The sequence below is a fragment of the Ovis canadensis genome, chromosome 6 (assembly GCF_042477335.2).
Source record: "Ovis canadensis isolate MfBH-ARS-UI-01 breed Bighorn chromosome 6, ARS-UI_OviCan_v2, whole genome shotgun sequence".
NCBI classification, from domain to species: Eukaryota; Metazoa; Chordata; class Mammalia; order Artiodactyla; family Bovidae; genus Ovis; species Ovis canadensis.
The window spans coordinates 118,800,081-118,827,589 of record NC_091250.1 but is presented as its reverse complement, the minus strand read 5'-3'; the positions used below and the strand labels follow the sequence as shown (position 1 = coordinate 118,827,589).

Below are 27,509 nucleotides of genomic sequence, written 5' to 3'. Positions count from 1 at the left end.
CCCAAATTACTCAGCTACCTAAGTGGTGAAATTAGATAACCACTTGGGTAGTTCTACCTGAAAATACTTTCTCCCTGAGTATTCTTAAGATCCCACATGCATTCGTCTTCTCCATCCCAACAGATAGGCCTGAAGTGTTTTTGAATAGTTTCAACAAAATCCATTATCTATATTTATTTAATAGGATTCGCAACTCTTGTTAACATTAGACTATCGAGGAAAAGGTATTTCCATATACTGACATTTTAATGATTTAGATTTGATTTTGCTAAGAAACTGAATTTTTTCTGGAAGGCTTTTCTTACAGTCTTTTTATCATGCTACTAGACAGTCTTTAAATTCAGTGAAAATTCTTCTGGCAGAGGCTAAGACTTTAGGTAAGGAGATCAAGTAACTAAGAGGTTCAGTGATGTCCAACATCACTGGATTGGTAGGTTAGCAAGGCCACAGTGTGAATGAAGACATGTGCTGTCCTGTTTACACAGGTGTTTGTGGGATTTGATGGAGCTTGGGGATACAGAAGCCTGGCAGCAATATGCTTGAATTTCCCTCTGAACACTTTTCAAGGCATAAACATCCTTCAGTTTCTAGAATCACGCTGCTTGGCACTGTTTACCTGCTAATCCCACAGGCTAAAGGACTGCTTAGTCTTCTTCAAGTTGTCATTGCTTTTCATTGGTGCCTCTATTGGGCCAAAATCCATCACTTTCATTATTACATTTCCTCTGCATTTCATATGTAATATTGTTGCACCAGGGTTCTGGGGTAAACCCAGGATTCTAATAAATGACCTATTCTGAGAATGAACTTCCTGGTGGCTCAGTGGTAAAGAATCCACCTGCCAGTGCAGGAGACGCGAGTTCCATTCCTGGGTTGAGAAGGTCCCCTGGAGAAGGAAATGGCAACCCACTCCAGTATTCTTGCTGGGAAATCCCAGGGACAGAGGAGCCTGGCAGGCTACAGTCCATGGGATCACAAGAGTCCGGACACGACTGAGAGACTAAACAACACAATGCTGAGAATGAGAGATTATACCACGTGTGATTTAAGCTCTGTTTTCCTTCATGTATCCAATGATCATGCTCACTTACTTATTTATTTTTTTTGGCTGTGCTGGGTCTTTATTGCTGCATGAGGGCTTCTCTTGTTGCAGAGCACTGGCCCTAGAGCTCAGCAGTCTGATTGTGGTGTGCTGGCTGGGTTGCTCAGAGGCATTTGAAATCTTAACTCCCCTACCAGGGATTGAACTCATGTCCTCTGCAGTGAAAGATGGATTCTTAACCACTGGACCATCAGGGAAGTCCCCTCATGTTCACTTTTAAGTACATGCTACACTTTCCAGCTGTCCCAGTCTTACTTTACTGCATCTTCTTCTTTCTGAATGAACTATTCTGTATTTGTTCCTAAAGAATCTCATTCAATTTGTTTAATTTTGTCCCACTTAACCAGTCACACACATTTAAAATCTGCCCTCCAAAATGTTAGTCACCCAGTTTGATGACATTTGCCAATTTAGTGAGTAAATTTGATTATGCATCTTTTTTTTTCTAAGTCATTAATAAGATATTAAAAATTCAGGACCAACTCTGGTGCAACTCCAGCCTAAGTGCACTTATTTCAACACCCAGATAACAAAGGTCACTTTTTAGGGACTACATGCTACTCAGTAGTACATATGCCAGGATGATTACACAGTAAAGATGTAACATGAGCTAAGTAACAAAGCTGAAAATTAAAACAAGACTTAATAAAGATTCCATATGGAGATCAAGGACTTAGAGCTGGGCATAGTCCTATGTTTTAATTTTTCTGATTCTTCAGAAATGGTTCACTAAACTGTCTTAATAGAATAATACAACATATTATGGAATCTGACTTCTTTCTTAAGACTTCTAGAGATTTAAAAATGAAATTTATCAGTCCTACCTAATCTAGTTAAATTAATTTGAGTCCTAGTTATTCCTATAGTTCTTATTTGAAAAATAAGGACTCTAGTATCTCCTCTTTGTAGAGTTGTTGGAAAACTTTAGGGAGATGATCTGGGTAGAATGTTTAACACAGTATGCAGTACATGATAAGTACTGTCTTGCTGTTTGCTGAACCCAGGGTAGGCAAGGTGTGAGTTAGGAAGCTGGAAGAAGCTGCGAGGAGCCTTAGGAACTACAGACATGCTTTATTCGCTGATGGCTGATGTAGCCGCAAGGGCTGTTCAGGTGGTGCTTATATAGATATACAGAACAACAGTGGCATGTGGCCAAGTGAGTACATCATGATGTGTGTGTGCGGTGCTATAAATAATCTCAGCTGTTCCGTAGCCATGCAGAGTCATTGTTTACAGGATGTGGGGCATGAGCAAGAGGACAGGGATGGGGGCGGCAGGGGGCAAGAGAGACTAACCATTGCCATCTTGGCTAATTGCTCTTCCCTTATAAGCACTAAATAAGTGGTTTTATTTTGTTATTATTATTGCTAAAATATATACCATTTTTGAGCACCTGTGTTGGGCTGGATGCTAACTATAAATCAGTTATATAATGGTTTGTATGGTAACTTAACATACTCGTTTGGCACCAAACCAAAGCTGAAGCCTCAGTGAAATGTTTTGGTTCTGAAGACTACTTCTGTTTCAGTTTGGGACCCACCCTGGAACCTGAGGAAGTGGTAAACAAGCTGATAGATGGGATCCTAACTGAGCAGGAAATGATCTTTGTTCCATCTTCTCTCAACTTTTTATCATTGATGGAAAAGTAAGTGGCAGTGATGTTTGTCCCCATGATAAATTTTTCTATTACATGTTTTAACTCAGCTTTAAAGCCAGGCATTTGATAAAGCACATGGATTAAGTTAATAAAAATAATAGTTAAGCTTAAGGAAGCCATCCATTTTTAAAACCACATTTGTTAATCATTCAAGCAAGATTGGAATGGGCTTCCCTGATAGCTCAGTTGGTAAAGAATCCACCTGCAATGCAGGAGACCCCGGTTCGATTCCTGGGTCAGGAAGATCCACTGAGAAGGGGTAGGCTACCCACTCCCGTGTTCTTAGGCTTCCCTTGTGGCTCAGCTGGTAAAGAATCCACCTGTAATGCAGGAGACCTGGGTTCAGTCCCTGGGTTGGGAAGATCCCCTGGAGAAGGGAAAGGCTACCCACTCCAGTATTCTGGCCTGGAGAATTCCACGGACTGCATAGTCCATGGAGTCACAAAGAGTCGGACACGACTGAGCAACTTTGACTTTCAGGATTGGAATAGCAATAGTTAATTGCAATAGCAATTAGGCAACTAATTTCTATTAAGTTTTTAAAAAATATTTTTTTAAAGAAAGAAGTTTGTATATTTCTGGAAGTCCTATCATAAATGAATGCATATGAAGGAGGGTAATTTTTAAGCATTATTACATAATGGAATTATGTGACATTGATATTCGAGATCATAGTCAAGTTTTAGACATTCATTTTAAATATACAACAGATAATCACTGAGCTCTTACTTTGTGCAAAATTATACTGAAGCATATTGCTAAATAATCTTTTATACTAAAAGAATTGCTAAATTATCTTTTATAATTTTAGAGACCCTTGAGACTTGCTACTTCAGATCTGGCCCATGGACCAGCAGCCTAGGCATCACCTGGGAGTTTGTTTGCAATACAGAATCTTCTGATTCCCCAAATCAGAATTTGCATTTTAGTAAGACCCATAGGTGATCTGTATGCATATTCAAATATGAGAAGCATTTCTTTGGAGCAGTAGCTTTCAACTTTGGTGCCATTGGAATTCACCTGGGACTTTTAAAAAAAATGCCAACACCTGACATCTGCTCCCAAGATTCTGATCTAAATGGTCTGTAGTGTGGCCTGGTCTTTGAGAGATACAGCCTTCCAGCGATTCCAATGTACATCCAAGATTGGAAACTGCTGGTTTAAAGAATGTCTCATAACACATTACCCCGTTACTTTTCTGGGAAGGCTGTGTGCCGATGAGGCTGCTTGAGGGGAAACAGAAGAGATGACTTAGGTCAGAGGGGGATAAAAGCCTCTTGCTGCTTGTCCCTAGAGTCAGGCTTCCATGACATAGATCATTTGGGAAGTCAGTTTGAAAAATAGATACCTGGATCTTACCTCTAGAGATTTTAAGATAAGATGTTCGAGTTGGGATCCAGAAATCTCTTATTTCAACAGGCAGTTGTTGCAGGCATTCGGTTCAAAGATCATACACTGAGAGTTAGTGACATAGAGTCCAAAAAAAAAAAAAAAAAACACCCAAGAGATCAAAAGCACAAGTGGCTTGTGTCAAGCTTTTCAAGCCCCTTCTGCTAGGAACTGTGGTTGAAACTACCTTAAAGTTTAGGTAGTAAAACTCCAGGGTCTTCTTGGTGAATAAATGAGTTAAAACCTGTGAAGTGTTTCACATTACACTTGTATTATGTAAGTGCTCAGTGATCAGTCCTTTAGAATGTAACTCTCTGAGAGCAGGAATTTGCCTGGTTTTCATCACTGTATCCTCACACTTTGGAGAGTTAATGGACACGTTTGTTGTTGTTGTTGTTAACCACTAAGTCGTGTCTGACTCTTTTGAGACCCCATGGACTGTAGCCCTCCAGGCTCCTCTGTCCATGGAATTCCCCAGGCAAGAATACTGGAGTGGGTTGCCGTTTCCTACTCCAAGGATCTTCCCAACCCAGAGATCAATCTCGAGTCTCCTGTGTCTCCTGCACTGGCAGACGGATTTTTGACCACTGAGCCACCAGAATTAGTTAGACAGGTTGTCACATGGGAGGCACGAAAATGTCTGTTTATTGATTAAATAAATTAAGATTACCTAGACCATTAGCACAGAGATTCACAGTTTGTGTTCTAGAGTTAGATGAAGCTGTGTTTTTATAACTTGCTCGCTACATGAACATGGATGAGTTATCTAACTATTTTGAAGCTCAGTTTCTTCATCTGTCATACAGAGACAAGACTTTGCAGGAGTGAGGAATAAACAGAATAATGCATTTAAAATATCTAGTATATGATAAAAATACATTTTTATATATTGATGCTACTATCATTGTAATTATCACTACTATTAATATTGCCCTGATTTTCCTCTGACTGTGAATGTTTAGTGCTCAATTTTCAAACCTTATTTTAATTCCATCTAAGCAGATGTCTGTATATAGTTACACTGACTTACATATTCTGTTTAGTTTTTTCTCAGACTCATTGGAATGTGACAAGTTCCTCAGTATTCTTAAGTGTAGGGTAGGGAGAAAAAAATTAAACCTACTATGTGTCCATCACTGTTTAAAGCATTTTATGTATTTTAAAATGTATTTATTTTTAATTGAAGGATAATTGCTTGACAGTATTGTGTTGGTTTCTGCCATACACCAACATGAGCCAGCATTTTATGTTAACATCAATTCTTCACAAGAACGCTGTGGCATAAGTGCTAATTCCTTCATTTACATGGAAGGAATTTAAGCTCTTCTGTTAAATAACTTGTTCAGTACTATGTTCAAAACCAAGTACATTGCCTGCATTTTCTTTTAGCAATTCTGCTTCTTTGGTATCTTAATGGAACATTTTAATAGTTTCTGAATTGCAAAGTATAAAATTAGTTCCTATTCTTACTTCCTTTTCAATGTCAGTTTTCTTTTTTTAAGAGCCTTTAGCGTCTGAACTATTCAGTTCTATACACCTTGTCTTTTAGGTATTTTTAAAAATATTCAAGTGTATTTATTTTGAAGGCTAAATCTTTCAAGTCACTCTTACTGTAAAGAAGCCTAAACCTCTTCTCTTTTCCTTTTCAAAAGGAATTGGATTTCTTTGGAAAGAACACATAATAGTGACTCAGAGTTAATGTTCTTAATCTTATTTAACATGGACATGAAATATGATAAATATAAGTATTCTTAAAGATATTTTACAAATGCACTTAATATTAATTTCCTAATTATTTTTATGTATCTTTCTTCTAGGGTCCTTCCTGAGCGTTTCAAGGCAATTTTAAAACGAAAGATTGATATTAGGTTTGACGCAGTTATTGGATATAAAATGAAAGGAAAATAAGTGCTTACGTTTCTTAAAAACTGATTTACCAGGTTTAGGTTGATTTCATCTAATTTTAGTCAGAATTTTAATGTTTTTAAAAGTATCTTTTAAATAATTAACTTGTTTTCCTTCAATATCACCTTTTGAGGCTCTGTCAGGTCCTAATTTCATATAATACAGAGAAATATATTAGGAACTGATTTTGTGGGGAAATGGAGAAAAAGAGAAACAGTTTTGTAATAATTTCTAAGATTTTGTGACTCATTGAAAGCTTTGCAAGGTATGTAATGTGAATATTTAAGATACGTGTTTACTTTCATTCAACTTTTACATGATTCACATTCCTTTTTCTATTCTACGTAAGAAACAGAAATTTCAAGCTTGCTAAATGTAATGAAGGACTGTATCTAGTGGCGTTTCATAGTGTCACGTGAGTGTGTGTTCCTCGGCTCTTTGTCTCGTCACAACAAAGATTTGGCGCGATGGACATTAAAGCCCTCGGCGCGTCACAGCTCTCGGGTCTTGGACAAACCGTGTTATAGCTCTTAGGCAAATCAGTGTTACAGCTCTATTTTATTTAAAAGATAGCAGGAGAATCCATCCTCGAAGCCTGAGGGCATGCCAACTCAAAGATTTGAAGGGAAGAGAGTGGAGGAGCGCATGGGAGAGGGGGAGAGAGAGAGAAAGAGCGCACACATGCGGGAGAGGAAGAGAGAGAGAGCGCGCGCTTTGGCTCCTCCTTTTTTGTTTTTCCTCCACCTGGGCCTGCCGTATGCAAATTGGGCTTAGCCAGGAGTCCTGTTTGTTCTACCTGAAGTCTTCACTCTGGTCCTCGGACCTTCCTTTGACCTTCCTTGTTTTTTTAGCCACCACCATTTTGGACTCCTTTTCCCTGTTCTACCTACCTAACAATAGTGAATTTCATGTGATGTAAGAAATACTGCCCAAACATTTCATCCTACATCTTACTACTCTGTTTTCTGAGAAATACCTCATATTCCCATGTCAAACATTTCAGCACAGGGAAAATGGAGATAAATAATGTGTTGCAAGTATAAAAGCATCATTGGGATTTGAGACAAAGAATTGGGAAAATGTACCCATAAGTGGCAGCAATAATAAATGAATTGAACTCAGCTTTTGGTGTTTCTGTCTTTTTATTTTGAGCAGAATACAGCTTAACCTTCAAATGAAAGGAAAATGGATTATGTAATCACCGTTTTTTATTTATTTTTTTCTCTTTTTAGTATCTGGAAATTTGTTCAAGGAAAGTTGGAGTGGTAAAGTGGAAAGTTGCCATTTCCTTCTCCACTAACACACACATACTATAGGTTCTATTACATATAAGGAAATTTCAACTGAGGTATCATTTCTATAATAAATTTCTCCCTCTTTCTCATCAACTAACTTCTTTGATACAAAGAATCAAAACACAATTACTGTTAAACTATATTCTGTGTTTAACTGATATAAATACATACCTGAATAAAAAATGCCTGCTTTCCAAAAACATCATTATATTTGAATATTGTAACTTAGGGTCCTCTCCATACTTCAGCTATACTACAATATCAATCGGCAGAGTTTATATATTTAATGAGATCCCATCATGTTAACAGAGAAAGACACTAGAAGGTGGAGAGTCTTCTAACTCATTTTGAAATAGATTGTTTATTCTTTTGATTACTTGTTCCAGGTTGCCAAGAAGCAATTTTCAGCAGACTAGGAGAAAGCCTTTACTGAAGTTTCAGTAAAAGAACTGAGGCCCAAAATGCACTAAGTTTCCGCTTTCACAATAAACATGCTTTGGCTTTTAACACAATTGTCTGAAATTAACCCTTGGATGAATTTTGGCATTGACCATTATGAGAAATAAGTACTACTTGTCTCGTTTGTGGGGTACTTCTTGGTTATTATGCTGACAGAATGGTAATCAGTCCCTTTTATTGAATGCTAGCTACATCCTAGGCACACTTTGCCATTTAATCCCCCAACAATCCTGTGTCACAGGCAGTAGTGAGGAGGTTCCCAGGAGAACCTCAGAGGCTGGAAGGTGAAGGAATGCGGCAGGTGTTCTGAATGTTGTTCCCTGCACATTTTTATTTGAAAAGCTTGCTTCAGCTCACCAACATCAGGCAATTACTGCTGTGACTCTAAGTCTGAAGACTTTTCTCTGTTATTTGAATGAAGTTAGTCCTAACTCTGATGGCCTCCCTGGTGGGTTAGTGGTAAAGAACCCGCCTGCCAATGCAGGAGACATAAGAGATGCGGGTTCAGTCCCTGGGTCAGGAAGATCCTCTGGAGAAGGAAAGTTGGAGTGGGTTGACATTTCCTTCTCCACTAATAGTAACCCACTCCAGTATTCTTGCCTGAGAAATCCCACAGACAGAGGAGTTTGATGGGCGACAGTCCATGGGATCACAAATTCGGATATGACTGAAGCTACTAAAAAGCAGCAGCCCTAACTCTGAACCTACTCTGCCAGGGTCCAGCCCCCGCAGGATCCAGGGGAACCTGAAGGAGAAACAGCGTCAGCGAATGATTGAGAGAGAGATAAGGAAAGAATATTGTAGATAAGAAAATAGAGGAGAGAAAGAGGCTGATATTCCTTGGTTTACACAGAAAGCTAACAAAGTCTTAGAAGCTCAGGCAGGAAAGTGAACGCAGAGAGCCTCTGTGTTCCAAGGGATCAGCCTGAAAGAGAGGGAGGGAGAGGGAGAGAGAAAAAAAGAAAAACATGGGGTGCCCAAGCTTCTTTGGTGAGCGAGGCCCATTATTTTATTTTCAAAAGGGACTTTTATACCTTAACTTGTACATAGAGGGAAATGAAAGATGCAAAGTCATACAGAGTCAGCCCAAACATTACATCTGTTTTGTCTTTATCAAAACCAGGATTTTTTCTGCATACCTTTCCCATAAACAATATTGTGTACATTATCCTTTGGCCTTGGAGGCCTGTGAACATTTTATGACCCTCTTTTGATAAAGGTTGCTCACCCAGAAATTTTATTTTCCCTTGAAATGTTTTTTCTTTATATTTCTGATCTATGTCAGCCTCAGAAAATGTTAAACAGAGTTACATTTCTCACGGAGCAAAGGTGCAGTGAGTTACAAGAAAGAAAGAACCAACTAGCTCAAAGGTCTGATGGGGTTAATTTCAAGGCTACACTTGTTTTTCTTACATTCCAACTATATTAACTAATACACTCCCTGGTGCACAGTGGATAAGAGTTATGGGAACTTAGCAACAAGCATTGGCCCAATAATGAAGTCCTACACCATCACAACTCTAATAACTTTTAACTCTTTAAAAGGCTCTATGTTTTAGGTTTCCTGTCCCTCTCACAGTTGGGAGGCTGTGAACAATCATATGCGTAGCTGCAAGAGTCCGGATAAACCTGCCAAGCAAGCTAGAATGCTAACAGAGGGGGGGTTGAATTGAAATATTCCTCTCATGTCCAGGAGACTTATTAGCTAGAGCCCTAAGTTGATTTTCTCCAGAGAAAGATGGTTGGGGATAGCCCCCTGTATGTCAGAAGAGTTGGTGAAAGGCACAAAATAGTAAGACAGACATATACTGGTTTTGGGGTAGATGCTCAAGCTGGTCTAGGGAGACCCTCGAGTCCTAAAGCCTTGCTTAACAGTTCTGTTCCACATGACCTTGTCATGGATGAAATGGCCCGTGCTGGCTCCCAGCACTACTCCTCAACAGTTTAATGGGAAAGTCCATTTCAGCCATCAACCAGGCTATTTGTAAGGGTCATGCCCAAATCCAAAAGGCTCACTTTGTCTTGAGATGAAAGGGGAAAGACTCCTAATTGTCAACTGTCATGGTACCCTGAGATTGTAACTGGGACCTTGATGACTGACAGCTCTCTCCTTTGCAGGGTGCAGAAATCCTGACTGTGCCATGGAACTCCCCTCCATGGACACCTTTCTCTGAGCTCTTGCTGTAATGCTGGACCCTGCCATGGGACAACTGGGACTCACCAGCCTCTCTCCTATTCCCTTTGAGAATATTCCCGTGCTTACTTCTCTTTTTCACTTCCCCCCTAAAGCCTTGCCCCCACCCCATACTACCATTCTCGCTTGCCAGAAATCTACGCTTCTTAATGAAAATGAGGATTAGAAATAGTAGGGAATCAGGCCAAAGAAAAGGGTCGAGATTGACCTTCAGGACCTCCTCAACATCAATTTGGCTGATGAGTAAATGGCTAATAAGTATCTTACTCAGGGAAAGGGAGCAATTAAGAGCTTCCTCTGCCAGACTGGGTGATAGATTTGCATGTGCATGCATGCTGAGTCATGTCTGACATTGTGCAACCCCATGAACTGTAGCCTTCCAGGTTCCTCTGTCTGTGGAATTTTCTAAGCAAGAATACTGGAGTGGGTTGCCATGCCCTCCTCCAGGGGATCTTCCCAACCCGGGGATCAAATCCACATCTCTTCTGTGTTCTGCATTGGCAGGCAGATTCTTTACCACTAGCGCTGCCTGGAAAGCCCAGTCTTAATCTACATTGGAATCAAATCCTTCTCCCAGATAGATAGGAATTTCTACATGATCTGAGAGCCAATCTGATCAATTTATTTTTCCTTTTCTTTCTTTGTTTTTGCTTTTGTTTTTTGTCTAGGGATGACTAGGTCAACTTCAGAATCGGAGAGATGTACCTTTTATAGGCTTCCCTATAATTACAGGCACCCTAGTATTGCAAAAAGAGCACTTGGTCATTCTAATTCAATCTAGCTAATTCTGGAACCTTGGTTTCTTCATCTATAAAAGGATCAACTTAGATAACATAGTTTCCTAGATTATCTCCAGTTCCAGTTAAACAGATCTTTAAAATTCAACAAATGCAAAACCTAGCCTCCTCTCGACACTGTGTTCTAACAAAGAATGACACTTTTAACAAGTGTCCAAGCCCCAAACCTGGTGCTGTATCTGCCTCCTTCCTTTCCCTCACCTTTATCTCTCTAAAATCCCCATCCCCAGCACTCACATTCAATATCAATCACCATTCCCACATATATATTTCCAGCCTGAATCTTCCCTCTGAACACCAAACAGACATCCAAATACCTTCTTGATATCTCTGCCTGTATGGCCAATAAGCATTTCAAGGTAGTATTACTGACAGCGAGCTTTTCACGTGATCCCAAACCTGCTCCAAACCCCATTACTCATTAGTCCAGTTACTCAGGCCAAAAAGATTTGCATCATCCTTGACATCCATTGGAAAAGAACTATTATTTGCTCTACCTTGAAAACGCATCCAGAATTCTGTCACCTCTTAGCATCCCTACTGCTAATTTGTATATGTGCTCAGTCATGTCCGACTCTTTGATATCTTATGGGATTTCCCAGCCAAGAATACTGAAATGGGTTGCCATTTCCTCTTCCAGGAGACCTTCCTGACCCAGGGAATCAAACTCATGTCTCCTGCATTGCAGGTGGACTCGTTACCACTGAGTTACCAGGGAAGCACCACCCCCCGCCACTGCTGTCCCCTAACCCAAGTCACCGTCACCTCTTGTTCCCCTTTCTGCTTGTCCCAACACAGTAGCCAGACTGATTCTTTAAAATATGAGATCCTGTCATGCGTCAGTTGTAAGTCTTTCATTAGCTTCTCATCTGAAACGTAAAGCTAAAGCCCTTTCTATGACCAACAAGGCCATCTGTGGTCCAGTCTTCTTACCTGCCCCCTTACTGCCCGATCTGTCAGGGTTCCCCAGAGAAGCATAAGCAGTAGGAAGTTTTATATATATATAAATATATATATATATAAATATATATATATATATATATATATATATATATATATATGAGAAGGAAATGGCAACCCACCCCAGTGTTCTTGCCTGGAGAACCCCAGGGATGGGGAAGCCTGGTGGGCTGCCGTCTATGGGATTGCACAGAGTCGGACACGACTGAAGTGACTTAGCAGCATATACACACACAAACTGGCAGAGAGAGGGTGGGAAGGGAGAGAATGGATTTCGAGGAATTCAGGAATCAGCTCACATGACCGTGGTAGCTATAAAATCTGAAATTTGTAGGGGAAGCTGGCAGGCTGGAAACTCTTGAGAAGATTTTTGTTTTGTTTTGTTCAGTTTTTATTATTTTATTTTATTTTTCACTGCACTAAGTCTTTGTTTCTGCCCAAGGGCTTTCTCTAGTTGCAGCGAGCAGGGACTACTCTCGAGTTGTGATGTTTGGGCTTCTCGTCACAGTGGCTTCTCTTGTCCTGGAGTATGGGCTTTAAAGGGCATTCAGGCTTTAGTAGTTGTGGTCCACAGGCTTACTTGTTCTGCGTCATGTGCGATCCTCCCAGACCAGGGATCGAACCCATGGCATCTGCACTGGCAGGTGGATTCTTAACCGCTGGACCACCAGGGAAGTTCTGTTGGGCAGATGTTGATGTTACAGTCTTGAGGCAGCATTCACTCTTACTCAGGATGTGTTAGTTCAATCTGCTATAACAGACTGCCACACACTGAGAGTGAGAGTCGCTCAGTCATGTCCAACTCTTAGTGACCCCATGGACTACACAGTCCATGGAATTATCCAGGCCAGAAGACTGGAGTGGGTAGCCTTTCCCTTCTCCAGGGGATCTTCCCAATCCAGGGATTGAACCCAGGTCTCCCACACTGCAGGCAGATTCTTTTTCAGCTGAGCCATCAGGAAAGGCCAGGAATACTGGTCTTTCTATTCTATTTCTTCTCCAGCAGATCCTCCTGACCCAGGAATCGAATCTTGGGTCTCCTGAATTGCAGGCAGATTCTTCACCAACTGAGCTGTCAGGGAAGCCCACCACAGACTGGGTGGCTTATAAATAACAGGAAATTATTGTCTTCCAATAGTTAAAAAAAAAAAAATCCACCTGCCGGAGATGTGGATTCAATCCCTGGGTCAGGAAGATCCCCTAGAGGAGGAAATAACAACCCACTCCAGTATTCTTGCCTGGAGAATCCCATGGACAGCGGAGCCTGGTGGGCTACAGTCTATGGGGTCACAAAGAGTCGGACACGACTGAAGCAGCTAAGTATGCATGCGCATTCTTCACCGTTCTGGAACCTGTAAGTCCAAGATCAAGACACCAGCAGATTAGGTGTCTGGTGAGAGCCTGCTTCCTGGTTCTCAGCCAGCCAGCCTGCCTGCCTGCCTTCCCTGTGTCCTCACAGGACAGAAGGGGAAGGGGAGCTCTCTGAGGTCTCTTTTTTGTGAGACACACATCCCCTTCATGAGGCCTTTACCTTCCTGACTTAATCACCTCCCCAAGGCCCCAAGATGTGGTGTGAATTCTTTTGTGCTATGATTCCTATTCATCTTGTGTGAAATGCATAGGATATTAAGCTTTGTTAGGTACTTCAAAATGGAGTCACAGTGGCCAGGGTCAACTTCAATGTTAATTGTTTTGAAATGTCCAGGATAGATCAGCAAATGTCTTAGAGGGATAAATTGAGTGTTTTATTTTTCTTAATTATCTATTTATTTATTTGGCTGCACCACGTCTTAGTTGTGGGGTGCAGAATTTTTTTAGTTGAAATATGTGGGATCTAGTTCCCTGACCAGGAATCGAGCCCAGGCCCCATGCCCTGGAATGTAGAGCCTTAGCCACTGAACCACCAGGGAAGTCCTAAGTGTTACTTTAAATAAGCAAATCGTTGAGCAGTGTCTATGGAAAGGCTTCAGTGAAACAGAAAGAGTAACTGTTAGACACAAAACCCCATGGGGTGTAACCATGACTCCTTTAAATAGCCCACTGAGGGATTTCCCTGGTGGTCCAGTGGTTAAGACTCTCCTCTCCCAATGCAGGGAACATGGGTTCAATCCCTGCTTAGAGAACTGAGATCCTACATGCTTCGTGGCCAAAAAATAAGCCCACTGAGACAAGCAACTGAAGGCTCTTTACCAGGGAACCCAACTCCCCCTGCTAAGAGCTGTTCTAGATGAACAGCCGCTGGAGGCTCCATCGGGGGCAAGGGGAGCTGCCTGTTCACAACCTGTCACAGGATCAGAGACCACCGCTCGTGCTGGACGACTCCTCCCCAGATTTCTTCTGGGAGTAACTCTTAACCCCCTTTCCTATTTTCCCTACTTTGACTAACCTATTGAGGCAGAAATTGTTAGGTAGTCAGTGTAGGATCGAGGGCCTCAGTTCTTTTCCTAATTTCAACTTTAACTTTGACTTGTTCTCTCACATAACATTTTGCTCCATTAGCCCAAAGCTATATTTGTTGTTCCAGTTTCTAGGCATTCAGAGGAATGCCTCCCTAGTCCAGAGGTGAAAAAACGTTCAGACCCAGGATAAGACAATTATTAACTGTCCACTTTATCAAGGAGAAGAACTCCAGGTGGACCATTAACTCTTAAACATTCATCTGGTCCCTGAATAATGATCTGGAGTCTTGAGAAAGGGTCAGGGGATGGCATCGCAATGTGGGGGAAACTGAGAAACTGGGAACCAAAAGGAAGCCATAAAGATGACAAATTGGACATTGCAACAAACTGGTCACAAATTACATGCCTCAGGCCCCAAGCCAACCAAAAACAAACAGATCAATTCTAACAACGATATAAGCTGCTGTTATTCCTGCCTTTGGGGGCTCTTTGCCTCCTCTCAGTATCTATGCTGAGCGCTTTGTATCTCTGTCTTCTAAAATAAAACTTTGCTTATGTGAGGGTATGCAAGTTTGAGGAGTTCATTCCTCAGCTCTGGGAGCAGAACTCAGTTTCCTGTTTCACTATTGTGTGCAACACTTAAGTGATTAGTGAATTGAATATTGGTTACATTTTAAATAGTTCCAATCTCATGATTTGTCCCTGGCCTTATTGCTGGACCCTGAGATAAATACCCCACTTCCAAATACCATCACATTGGAGATTAGATTGCAGCTTGTGAACCTCAGAGGAACATGTACAGTCTACAGCACAGAGAAAGCTAATTTTGCTTTCAAAGTCTTGTAACAGATGTGGTGAAGCCCATCCACATAATCAAGAACAGTTTCCTTTTGTTTAAACACTACTGATTGTGGATGTTAACCACATCTACGAAATACCTTCACAGCAACACCTAGATTAGTGTTTTATTGAATAATGGAACTGTCATCTAACCATGTTGACCTAGAGAACTAACCATCACACTACCCTCACCCTCTTGCAATTCATTCCAGCCACACTGGTCCGTTGATGGTTCTCAACCCATGAGACATGTTCCCATTTCAAGCCCTTTGTATGTGACTCTTTTCTCTCCAGACTCTCTTCTTCCAGATACTCACACAGCTAGCTCCCTGTTTCCTTTCAGTCTTTTCAGAATTTCTCATGCCATACCTAAGCCTGCAACTCTGCCTACACATATTTCCATTTCTCCTTTTCTCTGATTTTCTCCTTGACAGTTATCATTATGCCCATGCTACATATGTTGCTTATTTATGTCCTTTTAAAAAATTACTTATTTGACTGCGCCAGGTTTTAGGTGTATCATGTGGGATCTTCAGTCTTCATTGTGGTATCTAGTTCCCTGACCAAGCATCAAACCCAGGCCCCCTGCATCTGGGAGTGTGGAGTCTTGGCCACTGGACCACATGGGAAATCCTATTTCTGCTCTTTATTGTCAACATTGCCTCTAGACCATAAGCTTCCCAAGGGAAGTGATTTGTTCACTGCTCTGCTCCCCCCAATGCCTAAAATAGCCTGTAAAATATACCAAGTATTTCATGTATACTTATTAAATGAATGCATATTTCTTCCATTAGTCTAGCTCCTAAGTATCTCCTTTGCTGGCACGCTCCTTCGGACCACCATTGTTTCTGGCCTGGATTACTGAAAAGCCTCCTACCTAGTCTCCCTCTATCTCTTCTTGTCCTTCCTTTTTCCAGCCTGCAACATTTCTAAATCTGATGATGGCAGTCTCCTACTAAAGCCTTCACTGTTGCTAAAACTTTGAGAGACTGAGCCTTTGCTCTATCTCTATCTCTATCTCTATCTTCTCTTTACCCCACACTCTGTGCTCCAAGGCAGAACTTCTTGTTCCTGGAATGTGCATGATCTCTCCCCTCCTGGTTCCTGCACACGTGGTTTCCTATATCTGGATTATTCATCTTCCAGCTAACCCCTGCTCACCATTTATGGCTCACCTTTCACCCCCATCTTCAGGACTGAATGATTTGCCCTTCCTGTGGGCTCACTTAGCTCCTTATATTAAGAACTGTCACAGCCTTTTGTATCAATACTGAGTGGTACAGTAAAAGCGCAAAACATTTTCATATTCCCAAGGAAATGGGTAGCCAGAAAACAGAGGCAATCTGTTTAACCTAACAGATATGAAAGACAGGATGGTAAACAGGGATGGGGTGGATAAAGAGTTCACTGAATATTTCTACAATGGAAGAAATCAAGTATTGTTGAAATCAAAAGAGACAGGCCCTGTAGGCAGGAAGAGTGGAATTAACAGGGAAAGAATAATGGGAGAAACAAGGAAAGATGGCATGTGTACTAAGTCATGCTAAGTCACTTCACTCACGTTCGACTCTTTTTGACCCTGTGGACTGTAGCTTGCCAGTGTCCTCTGTCCATAGGATTCTCCAGATAAGAATATTAGAGTGGGTTGCCATTTCCTTCTCCAGGGGATCTTCCAGACCCAGGGATCTAACCCACATCTCCTGCATTGGCAAGAGGGTTCTTTACCACTGAGGGTTCTTTAGCCACCTGGGAAAGATGATAGAGAGGCAAACTACAGTGATCAGGAGCATTTCTTTGTCCCTTTCCTACAGGGGAAAAAAGTAGGACTGATGTGTAGAGATGAAGTGAGAGGTTTTATAAACCAAAAATATTCTGAGGCTGTATATGAGGTCTGAATTAGGGATTTGTTTGCAGCCTCAAGGTAAGTTTATATGATCTTTAAGACTACCTAATACTGCTTTATCAATTTGGCAATATACAGAATCCTCAATGATAAACTAATGAACGCTTCCATAAAGAGAAAGAAAAGTGTTTATTTGAAGAGATTATATTCTTAAATTTCTACTAAGCAGATTACAATAGCTAGACTAAACAGAGGATTAAAATGATGTACACTGATCTCATAACTTCACTTTATGGCCCCCAAAGAAATAATGGCTTTTAGTGTTAACTTTTCTTAGTTATTTATTTGGCTGCGTTGGGCTTCTCTAGTTGTGACTCATGGGCTTAGTTGCCCATTGGCATATGGGATCTTAGTTCTCCCACCAAGGATCGAAACAGCATCCCCTGACTCTTAATCACTGGACCACCAAGGAAGTCTCTGTTGACCTTTCTTTCAGTTCAGTTCAGTCACTCGGTCGTGTCCGACGCTTTGTGACCCCACGAATTGCAGCACGCCAGGCCTCCCTGTCCATCACCAACTCCCGGAGTTCACTCAGATGCACGTCCATCGAGTCAGTGATGCCGTCCAGCCATCTCATCTTGGGTCATCCCCTTCTCCTCCTGCCCCCAATCCCTCCCAGCATCACAGTCTTTACCAATGAGTCAACTCTTCGCATGAGGTGGCCAAAGTACTGGAGCTTCAGCTTTAGCATCATTCCTTCCAAAGAAATCCCAGGGCTGATCTTCAGAATGGACTGGTTGGATCTCCTTGCAGTCCAAGGGACTCTCAAGAGTCTTCCCCAACACCACACTTCAAAAGCATCAATTCTTCAGTGCTCAGGCTTCTTCACAGCCCAACTTTCACATCCATACATGACCACAGGAAAAACCATAGCCTTGACTAGACGGACCTTAGTCGGCAAAGTAATGTCTCTGCTTTTGAACATGCTATCTAGGTTGGTCATAACTTTCCTTCCAAAGAATAAGCGTCTTTTAATTTCCTGGCTGCAGTCACCATCTGCAGTGATTTTGGAGCCCCCAAAAATAAAGTCTGACACTGTTTCCACTGTTTCCCCATCTATTTCCCATGAAGTGATGGGACCAGATGCCATGATCTTCATTTTCTGAATGTTGAGCTTTAGGCCAACTTTTTCACTCTCCACTTTCACTTTCATCAAGAGGCTTTTTAGCTCCTCTTCACTTTCTGCCATAAGGGTGGTGTCATCTGCATATCTGAGGTTATTGATATTTCTCCCGGCAATCTTGATTCCAGCTTGTGTTTCTTCCAGTCACAGTATATCACCTACCTGTCATCGATTACTATATCATATCAACACTTCTGAGCTTTACACAGCACAAGTGAAATTCCTCGGCACCCACAGAATGGCTCTGCTCAGAAGGAAAAATCCAACCTGGATGATGCTTCTACCAATATGCTTTCCACATTCACCTTTCCTTCACTTTCTTTTGCTATGTAAATGCTGTGATTAATATTAACAGCATTATAATCTGCCTTCCAAATTATAAATATACTAGTTATGCTATTCCATCTTTTCCCCTTTCTGGTTATTATTACCTGTGTAAAAATCATCGCATATCTAAAATGGGAAGTCAGAGGGGTGGCTCTCAAGAGGGATATTCACTGAAGAGGAAAAAGAAAAAAGCAGACAAAATTCAAAAAATATTTCAGTTTAATAAGAATCTAATTGTTACAGATGGTGTTAGTTTACTTGAGAAAATTTTCCCCAAAACAACTCATCCTAAAATGTAATGTGAAGACAAATTAATGATAAACTTGATGTGCCTTCATTCATATCAGTAAAAAAAAAAAAACTACTGTAAAATGTAACTAAACATTTTCACTCGTTATGAAAATTCATTGAAATGAAGCCAGTGATGTCCAAAACTTTAAAAAAAAAGAAGCAAGGGGTAGATTCTGTGTTTCTAGCATTGTTGAGAAAGTAGAACCCTTTCTTTGAGGAATATGAGCATTCTGACTCAAGATAGGAAAAAATAAATAAAAGGCAGTTTTCCAAGTGATCTCAGACTGAATGAAATTTCTCGGCATCCAAACTATTTGAGCATAATGTGAACTAAGTAACATTAACAAAGTGATTTTCACTTCCTCAAAACTTCTTAATTCTTGGATAATACAAACACCCCAGTAGGTAAAAGAATCTAATCTTATTATACATTTTTAATTTGCCTTTCATAAATATATTAATAATATATGAATTTGCATGGTGTGAGTACGCTAAGTGAAGCATTGAATTTATAGACATTAAACCTGAAAACAGATTCCAGATGTTGTAGCCAGCATTAGGTTTGATTAAATCACTTATGTTGTTATTTAAACATGACTCCATATGAACATCACTTCCCTGGTGCCTCAGATGATATAAGATCCGCCTGCAATGAGGGAGATCCAGGTTCAATCCCTGGGTCAGAAAGATCCCCTGGAGAAGGGACTGGGTACCCACTCCAGTATTCTTGCCTGGAGAGTTCCGTGGACAGAGAAGCCTGGAGGGCTATAGTCCATGGAGTCACAAAGAGTCGAACACGACTGAGCGACTAACACTTTAATATTTTAAACCGGCATGCAGACTGACAGAGTTAAGTTCTCTTTTATGAATACACTCAGGGTTAAAACTTAAAGAGTCAATTGTACTCTCTCCAATGCAATATAGTATAGCCTAGGTCAAGATGTCTGAACCTCAGAACTACGGACACTTGGGACTGGATAACTTTTTCCTTCAAAGCTCAGGGCTGACTGTGGATTGTATGTTTAGCAGCCTGCCTGGCCTTCACCCACTCAAGGCCACTAGCACGCCTGGGTGAGACAACCAATAATGTTTCCGAGAGTCATGGCAAATTGTCTTCTTTGGGACAAAAGTATTCTTGGTTGAGAATCATTTGGCTGGTTGGTTATAACTAGTTGGCTTAAGTTAAAAGTTGGGGCTCTGCAATCTGACTTCCTGAGTTTGAATCCTAGTTCAATCCCCCTTTTTATAAAACTTCTATTTTATTTATTTATTTTTTGAAAAATTATTTATATATTTTTCTGGCTGCATGAAATCTTAGTTTTGGCATTTGGGATCTAGTTCCTTAACCAAGGATTGAACTCGCACCCCCTGCATTGGGAAAGGGCAGAGTCTCAGCCACTGGACCACCAGAGAAGTCCCCGAACTCAGCCTCTTACTGGTTATGTGACTTTGGCAAGTTACTTCACTTTTCTTGCCATCAGTTTCTTCATCTATATAGTGCTCATTCTAACAGTATTGTGACCAAGTCTAAGCTGGCTCTGCTTGCCCCACGGCAGGCCAGTAAACCCGAGATGAGGTATGAGTCAACTGGAAAGCCAGTTAACTAAGAAAGTGGTAGTCTAGCGCCTAAAATGACCATTTTCCAAGGTCCTGGATGCCAGGTTCTTTTATAGATCAGAGATAGGGGAGCAGGGCGGGGAGGTGAGGAAACAAAGGAAAAGACCATATCATTCTTGCAAACGTCTCCTAGAATGACAAGTCTCAGGCAGGGAGATATGCTAGTTTCACTTCCTTACAGCCCTTCACAGGTAAGCAGGGCCAGGCTATCTCCCTGTGAGCCAAACAAAGGCACCTAGACCAAGGGTCAGGCGGAGGGGGCCAGACAGGGCTCCCTCAGGTAGGCCATTGTGTATGCCTATAATAACAAAGCTATGACCAACCTAGACAGCATATTAAAAAGCAGAGACATTACTTTGCTGACAAAGGTCCATGTAGTCAAGGCTATGGTTTTTCCAGTAGTCACGTATGGATATGAAAGTTGGACTATAAAAAGGCTGACTGCCAAAGAATTGATGCTTTTGAACTGTGGTGTTGGAGAAGACTCCTGAGAGTACCTTGGACTGCAAGGAGATCCAACCAGATCCATCCAAAAAGAAATCAGTCCTGAATAGTCATTAGAAGGACTGATGCTGAAGCTGAAACTTCAATATTTTGGCCACCTGATGCGAAGAACTGACTTATTGGGAAAGACCATAATGCTGGGCAAGATTGAAGGCAGGAGAAGGGGATGACAGAGGATGAGATGGTTGGATGGCATCACCGACTTAACGGACATGAGTTTGAGCAAACTCCAGGAGATAGTGAAGGACAGGGAAGCCTGGCATGCTGCAGTCCATGGGGTCACAAAGAGTTGGACATGACTGAGCTACTGAACAACAGTGGCATTTCTAAACTATTTGATTATCCTACTCTATACCTACAACTTCCCTGGTGGCTCAGATGGTAAAGAATCTGCCTGCAACACAAGAAACGTGGGTTTTATTCCTGGGTCAGGAAGATCCCCTGGAGAAGGGAATGGCTACCCACTCCAGTATTCTTGCCTGGAGAATTCCATAGACAGAGAAGCCTAACAGGAGGCTACAGTCCCTGGTGTCACAAAAGGTTGGATATGACTGAGTAACTAACACATACCTATTGGTTCCTCCTTACCTCTTCGGAGCTTTTTGTTTGTTTGCTTGCTTAACAACATGTCAGTCTTTTATTTATTTATTTGACTGCAACAGGTCTTAGTCAACTGTGAGGGCTACTCCATTTCTTCTGAGGGATTCTTGCCGACTGTAAGTAGATATATTGGTTATCTAAATTAAATTTGCCCATATCCATTCATTTTAGTTCACTGATTCCTAAAATCAGTGTTCACTCTTGCCAACTCCTGTTTGACCCCATCCAATTTACCTTGATTCATGGATCTAACATTCCAGGTTCCTATGCAGTATTGTTCTTTACAGGACCGGACTTTACTTTCACCACTAGACACATCCACAACTGGGCTTTGTTTCTGCTTTGGCTCAGCCTCATCATTCCTCCTGGAGTTATTTCTCCACTCTTCTCTAGTAGCATATTGGGCACCTACGTTGGTAGGGAGCTCATCTTTCAGAGTTATATCTCTTTGTCTTTTCATACTGTTCATGGTTGGCTCATAGTTTCATTGACTAGACAAGGCTGTGATCCATGTGATCAGTTTGGTTAGTTTTCTGTGATTGTGTTTTTCATTCTGTCTGCCCTCTGATGGATAAGGATAAAAGGCTTATGGAAGCATCTTGATTGGAGGGATTAGCTGTGGGGAAAACTGGGTCTTGCTCTTATGGGCAAGGCCATGCTCAGTTCAGTTCAGTTCAGTCGCTCAGTCACGTCCGACTCTTTGAGACCCCATGAATTGCAGCACGCCAGGCTTCCCTGTCCGTCACCAACTCCCGGAGTTCACTCAGACTCACAGTCCATCAAGTCAGTGATGCCATCCAGCCATCTCATCTGTCGTCGCCTTCTCCTCCTGCCCCCAGTCCCTCCCAGCATCACAGTCTTTACCAATGAGTCAACTCTTCGCATGAGGTGGCCAAAGTACTGGAGTTTCAGCTTTAGCATCATTCCTTCCAAAGAAATCCCAGGGCTGATCTCCTTCACAATGGACTGGTTGGATCTCCTTGCAGTCCAAGGGACTCTCAAGAGTCTTCCCCAACACCACACTTCAAAAGCATCAATTCTTCAGTGCTCAGGCTTCTTTACAGTCCAACTCTCACATCCATACATGACCACAGGAAAAACCATAGCCTTGACTAGATGGATCTTAGTCGGCTAAGTAATGTCTCTGCTTTTGAATATGCTATCTAGTTGGTCATAACTTTCCTTCCAAGGAGTAAGCGTCTTTTAATTTCATGGCTGCAAGTCACCATCTGCAGTGATTTTGGAGCCCCCCAAAATAAAGTCTGACACTGTTTCCACTGTTTCCCCATCTATTTCCCATGAAGTGATGGGACCGGATGCTATGATCTTCGTTTTCTGGATGTTGAGCTTTAGGCCAACTTTTTCACTCTCCTCTTTCACTTTCATCAAGAGGCTTTTAGTTCCTCTTCACTTTCTGTCATCTGCATATCTGAGGTTATTGATATTTCTCCCAGCAATCTTGATTCCAGCTTGTGTTTCCTCCAGTCCAGCGTTTCTCATGATGTACTCTGCATAGAAGTTAAATAAGCAGGGTGACAATATACAGCCTTGACACACTCCTTTTCCTATTTGGAACCACTCTGTTGTTCCATGTCTAGTTCTAACTGTTGCTTCCTGACCTGCATACAGATTTCTCAAGAGGCAGGTCAGATGGTCTGGTATTCCCATCTCTCTCAGAATTTTCCACAGTTTCTTGTGATCCACACAGTCAAAGGCTTTGGCATAGTCAATAAGCAGAAATAGATGTTTTTCTGGAACTCTCTTGCTTTCCCATGATCCAGCAGATGTTGGCAACTTGATCTCTGGTTCCTCTGCCTTTTCTAAAACCAGCTTGAACATCAGGAAGTTCACAATTCACGTATTGTTGAAGCCTGACTTGGAGAATTTTGAGCATTACTTTACTAGCATGTGAGATAAGTGCAATTGTGCAGTAGTTTGAGCATTCTTTGGCATTGCCTTTCTTTGGGATTGGAATGAAAACTGCTAATGGATGGGGCTGTGTTCCTTCCCTGTAGGTTGACCTGAGGCCAAACTATGGTGGTGGAATGTGACAGCCTCCAAAAGGACTTATGCCAGCACGTCACACCTCCCAGGACTGCTGCAGTCAGTGTTCCTGACCCTGCAGCAGACCACTGTTGACACATGCCTCCACCAGAGACTCCTGAACACTCACAGGCAAGTGAGTGTTCTGTCTCTTGTGAGGTCACTGCTCTCTGGTTCACTCTCTTGTGAGGTCACTGCTCCTTTCCTGGTGCACATGAGGTTTTGTTTGTGCTCTCAAAAGTCTCTGTTTTCCCAGTCCTGTGGAAGTTCTGTAATCAAATCCCACTGGCCTTTAAAGTCACATTCCCTGGGGATTCTCGGTCCTTTTGCCAGATCTCCAGGTTAGGAAATCTCTTGTGGGCCCTAGAACTTTTGTAACAGTATGAGAACTTTTTGGTTTAATTGTTCTCCAATTTACGGGTTGAACAGCTTAAGTTGAACAGTTCTGTGAAGACCTACAAGACCTTCTAGAACTAACACTCCAAAAAAGGTATCCTTTTCATCATAGGACTGGAAAGCAAAAGTAGAAAGTCAAGAGATACAGGCAAATAAAGAGATACAGGCAAAAAAAATAGATATAGTCAAGAGATACAGGAGTCACAAGCAAATTTGGCCTTAGAGGACACAATGAAGCAGGGCAAAGGCTAACAGAGTTTTGCTAAGAGAACACACAGGTCATAGCAAACACCCTCTTCCAATAACACAAAAGGGGACTCTACACATGGCCATCACCAGATGGTCAACACTGAAATCAAATTGATTATCTTCTTTGCAGCCAAAGATGGAGAAGCTCTATATTGTCAGGGTCCAGCCCCAGTGGATCCAGGGTAATTCAAAGGGGAGATGGAATTGGCATCCTAGGAAAAAGCTATTTGATTAGAAGTATAAAGAGAGATTAGAAAAGAATAGTGTAGTAGGAAAATTAGTGTAGAAAAAGAGGCTGAATAACTTGGTTTACGTGGAATACCAATAAAACTCCAAGACAAGGAGTTTGCACCACCTATGTAGGCCACTGGCACCCACTTGAATAGTGGAGGGTGCCCCGCCTTGGGCTCCCTCTCGCGTGGGTCTTAGAAGCCAGGGCAAAATTAGCAGGCTTGGTGAGCATCCACACTCCAGATGGGAATTCAGCCAGAAGGGGAAAGAAAGAACGACATGGGGGAATCAGTCTTTCCAGAAACTGATCTGTTTTATTTATTTTCATGTTTGCTTATATACTTTTTGTTATACATAGGGATGAATACAGAGTCACGTGGGGTCAGCAGACGTGACCCTTGTCAAAATCAGGTGCTTCATATAGAAGTATATAAAGGTCTTAGGGGCTTTACGTCATCTTCTGGCCATGAGGCCTGCTGACATTTTGTGGCCCTTTCTGATAATGGTCAGTCAACCAGAAAACTTATTTTTTCCAGGGGTGATTTTTTCTTAAACTAGGCACCATCCTCCGAAGGTACCAGATAAAGTTGCATTCCTATAGGGTGAGAGTGCAGGGGATTATAATCAAGAAAGGAATTTACTTAGCCTAAGCTTTAACATGATTAATATCAAAGGTTAATAATTATTTCTCTTATATGCTAGTTATATTCCTTAATGTGTATAAGGGCAAGGAATATGGAGACTTAGCAGCAAATATTGGCCCAATAAATGAAAAACCTTCACCAGTATAATTTCTAACCAACCCACTATACTAATCATTTCTAACTTCTCAAAAGAATCTGTATTTAGAAAGTTTAAAGCATCTCATGCCTATCACAGCTGGGAGGCTGTAAACAATCACATGTGGCCGGATGAACCAGCACAGGCAGGCTAGAGAACCTTCAGAGGAGTTTGTAAGTTGAAACACTCTTGACAGTTCAGTTCAGTTCAGTCACTCAGTCGTGTCTGACTCTTTGAGACCCCATGAACTGCAGCACGCCAGGCCTCCCTGTCCATCACCAACTCCCGGAGTTCACTCAGACTCACATCCATCCAGTCAGTGATGCCATCCAGCCAACTCATCCTCTGTCGTTCCCTTCTCATCCTGCCCCCAATCCCTCCCAGCATCAAAGTCTTCTCCAATGAGTCAACTCTTCGCATGAGGTAGCCAAAGTACTGGAGTTTCAGCTTTAGCATCATTCCTTCCAAAGAAATCCCCAGGTTGATCTCCTTCAGAATGGACTGGTTGGATTTCCTTGCAGTCCAAGGGACTCTCAAGAGTCTTCCCCAACACCACACTTCAAAAGCATCAATTCTTTGGCTCTCAGCCTTCTTCACAGTCCAACTCTCACATCCATACATGACCACAGGAAAAACCATAGCCTTGACTAGACGGACCTTAGTCGGCAGAGTAATGTCTGCTTTTGAATATGCTATCTAGGTTGGTCATAACTTTCCTTCCAAGGAGTAAGCGTCTTTTAATTTCAAGGCCGCAATCACCATCTGCAGTGATTTTGGAGCCCAAAAAAATAAAGTTTGACATTGTTTCCACTGTTTCCCCATCTATTTCCCATGAATTGATGGGACCGGATGCCATGATCTTCGTTTTCTGAATGTTGAGCTTTAAGCCAACTTTTTCACTCTCCTCTTACACTTTCATCAAGAAGCTTTTTAGTTCCTCTTCACTTTCTGCCAGAAGGCTGGTGTCATCTGCATATCTGAGGTTATTGATATTTCTCCCAGCAATCTTGATTCCTGCTTGTGTTTCTTCCAGTCCAGCATTTCTCATGATGTACTCTGCATAGAAGTTAAATAAGCAGGGTGACAATATACAGCCTTGACACACTCCTTTTCCTATTTGGAACCAGTCTGTTGTTCCATGTCTAGTTCTAACTGTTGCTTCCTGACTTGCATACAGATTTCTCAAGAGGCAGGTTAAGTGGTCTGGTATTCCCATGTCTCTCAGAATTTTCCACAGTTTATTGTGATCCACACAGTCAAAGGCTTTGGCATAGTCAAGAAAGCAGAAATAGATGTGTTTCTGGAACTCTCTTGCTTTTTCCATGATCCAGCAGATGTTGGCAATTTGATCTCTGGTTCCTCTGCCTTTTCTAAAACTAGCTTGAACATCAGGAAGTTCACGGTTCACATATTGCTGAAGCCTGGCTTGGAGGGTTTTGAGCATTACTTTATTAGCATGTGAGATGAGTGCAATTGTGCAGTAGTTTGAGCATTCTTTGGCATTGCCTTTCTTTGGAAGTGGAATGAAAACTGACCTTCTCCAGTCCTGTGGCCACTGCTGAGTTTCCAAATTTGCTGGCATATTGAGTGCAGCCCTTTCACAGCACTATCTTTCAGGATTTGAAATAGCTCAACTGGCATTCCATCACCTCCACTAGCTTTGTTCATAGTGATGCTTTCTAAGGCCCACTTGACTTCACATTCCAGGATGTCTGGCTCTAGATGAGTGATCACACCATCGTGATTATCCGGGTCGTGAAGATCCTTTTTGTACAGTTCTTCCGTGTATTCTTGCCACCTCTTCTTAATATCTTCTGCTTCTGTTAAGTCCATACCATTTCTGTCCTTTATCGAGCCCATCTTTGCATGAAATGTTCCCTTAGTATCTCTAATTTTCTTGATGAGGTCTCTAGTCTTTCCCATTCTGTTGTTTTCCTCTATTTCTTTGCATTGATCGCTGAAGAAGGCTTTCTTATCTCTTCTTACTATTCTTTGGAACTCTGCATTCAGATGCTTATATCTTTCCTTTTCTCCTTGGCTTTTCACTTTTCTTCTTTTCACAGCTATTTGTAAGGCTTCCCCAGACAGCCCTTTTGCTTTTTTGCATTTCTTTTCCATGGGGATGGTCTTGATCCCTGTCCCCTGTACAATGTCACGAACCTCATTCCATAGTTCATCAGGCACTCTATCTATCAGATCTAGGCCCTTAAATCTATTTCTCACTTCCACTGTATAATCATAAGGGATTTGATTGAGGTCATACCTGAATGGTAGCGGTTTTCCCTGTTAACACTCTTGTCACGCCCAGGAATTTTTATTGACTTGGAGCTGTAAGTTAACTCCTTCTCTGAAAGTGGTGGTGGGGGACAGCCCCCTGTAAAGTCAGAGGTGTAGGTGAGAGCATAAAGCATTAAAGTAGGCAAACTCTGGTTTTGGGGGTAGATGCTC

At 41.7% G+C, this 27,509-nt stretch overlaps 1 protein-coding gene across 1 annotated transcript in view; it reads left to right on the top strand.

Annotated features, from left to right (window-relative positions):
- HSD17B11 (hydroxysteroid 17-beta dehydrogenase 11) overlaps positions 1-7,174 on the top strand; it is a 48,492-nt gene extending 41,318 nt beyond the window's left edge. The window contains exons 6-7 of the mRNA XM_069594682.1: positions 2,631-2,747; positions 5,966-7,174. Coding sequence (XP_069450783.1) covers positions 2,631-2,747; positions 5,966-6,056 — 208 coding nt within the window. The 3' untranslated portion in view covers positions 6,057-7,174. The remainder of the gene's footprint in view (positions 1-2,630; positions 2,748-5,965) is intronic.
- Positions 7,175-27,509: the final 20,335 nt, after the last annotated feature.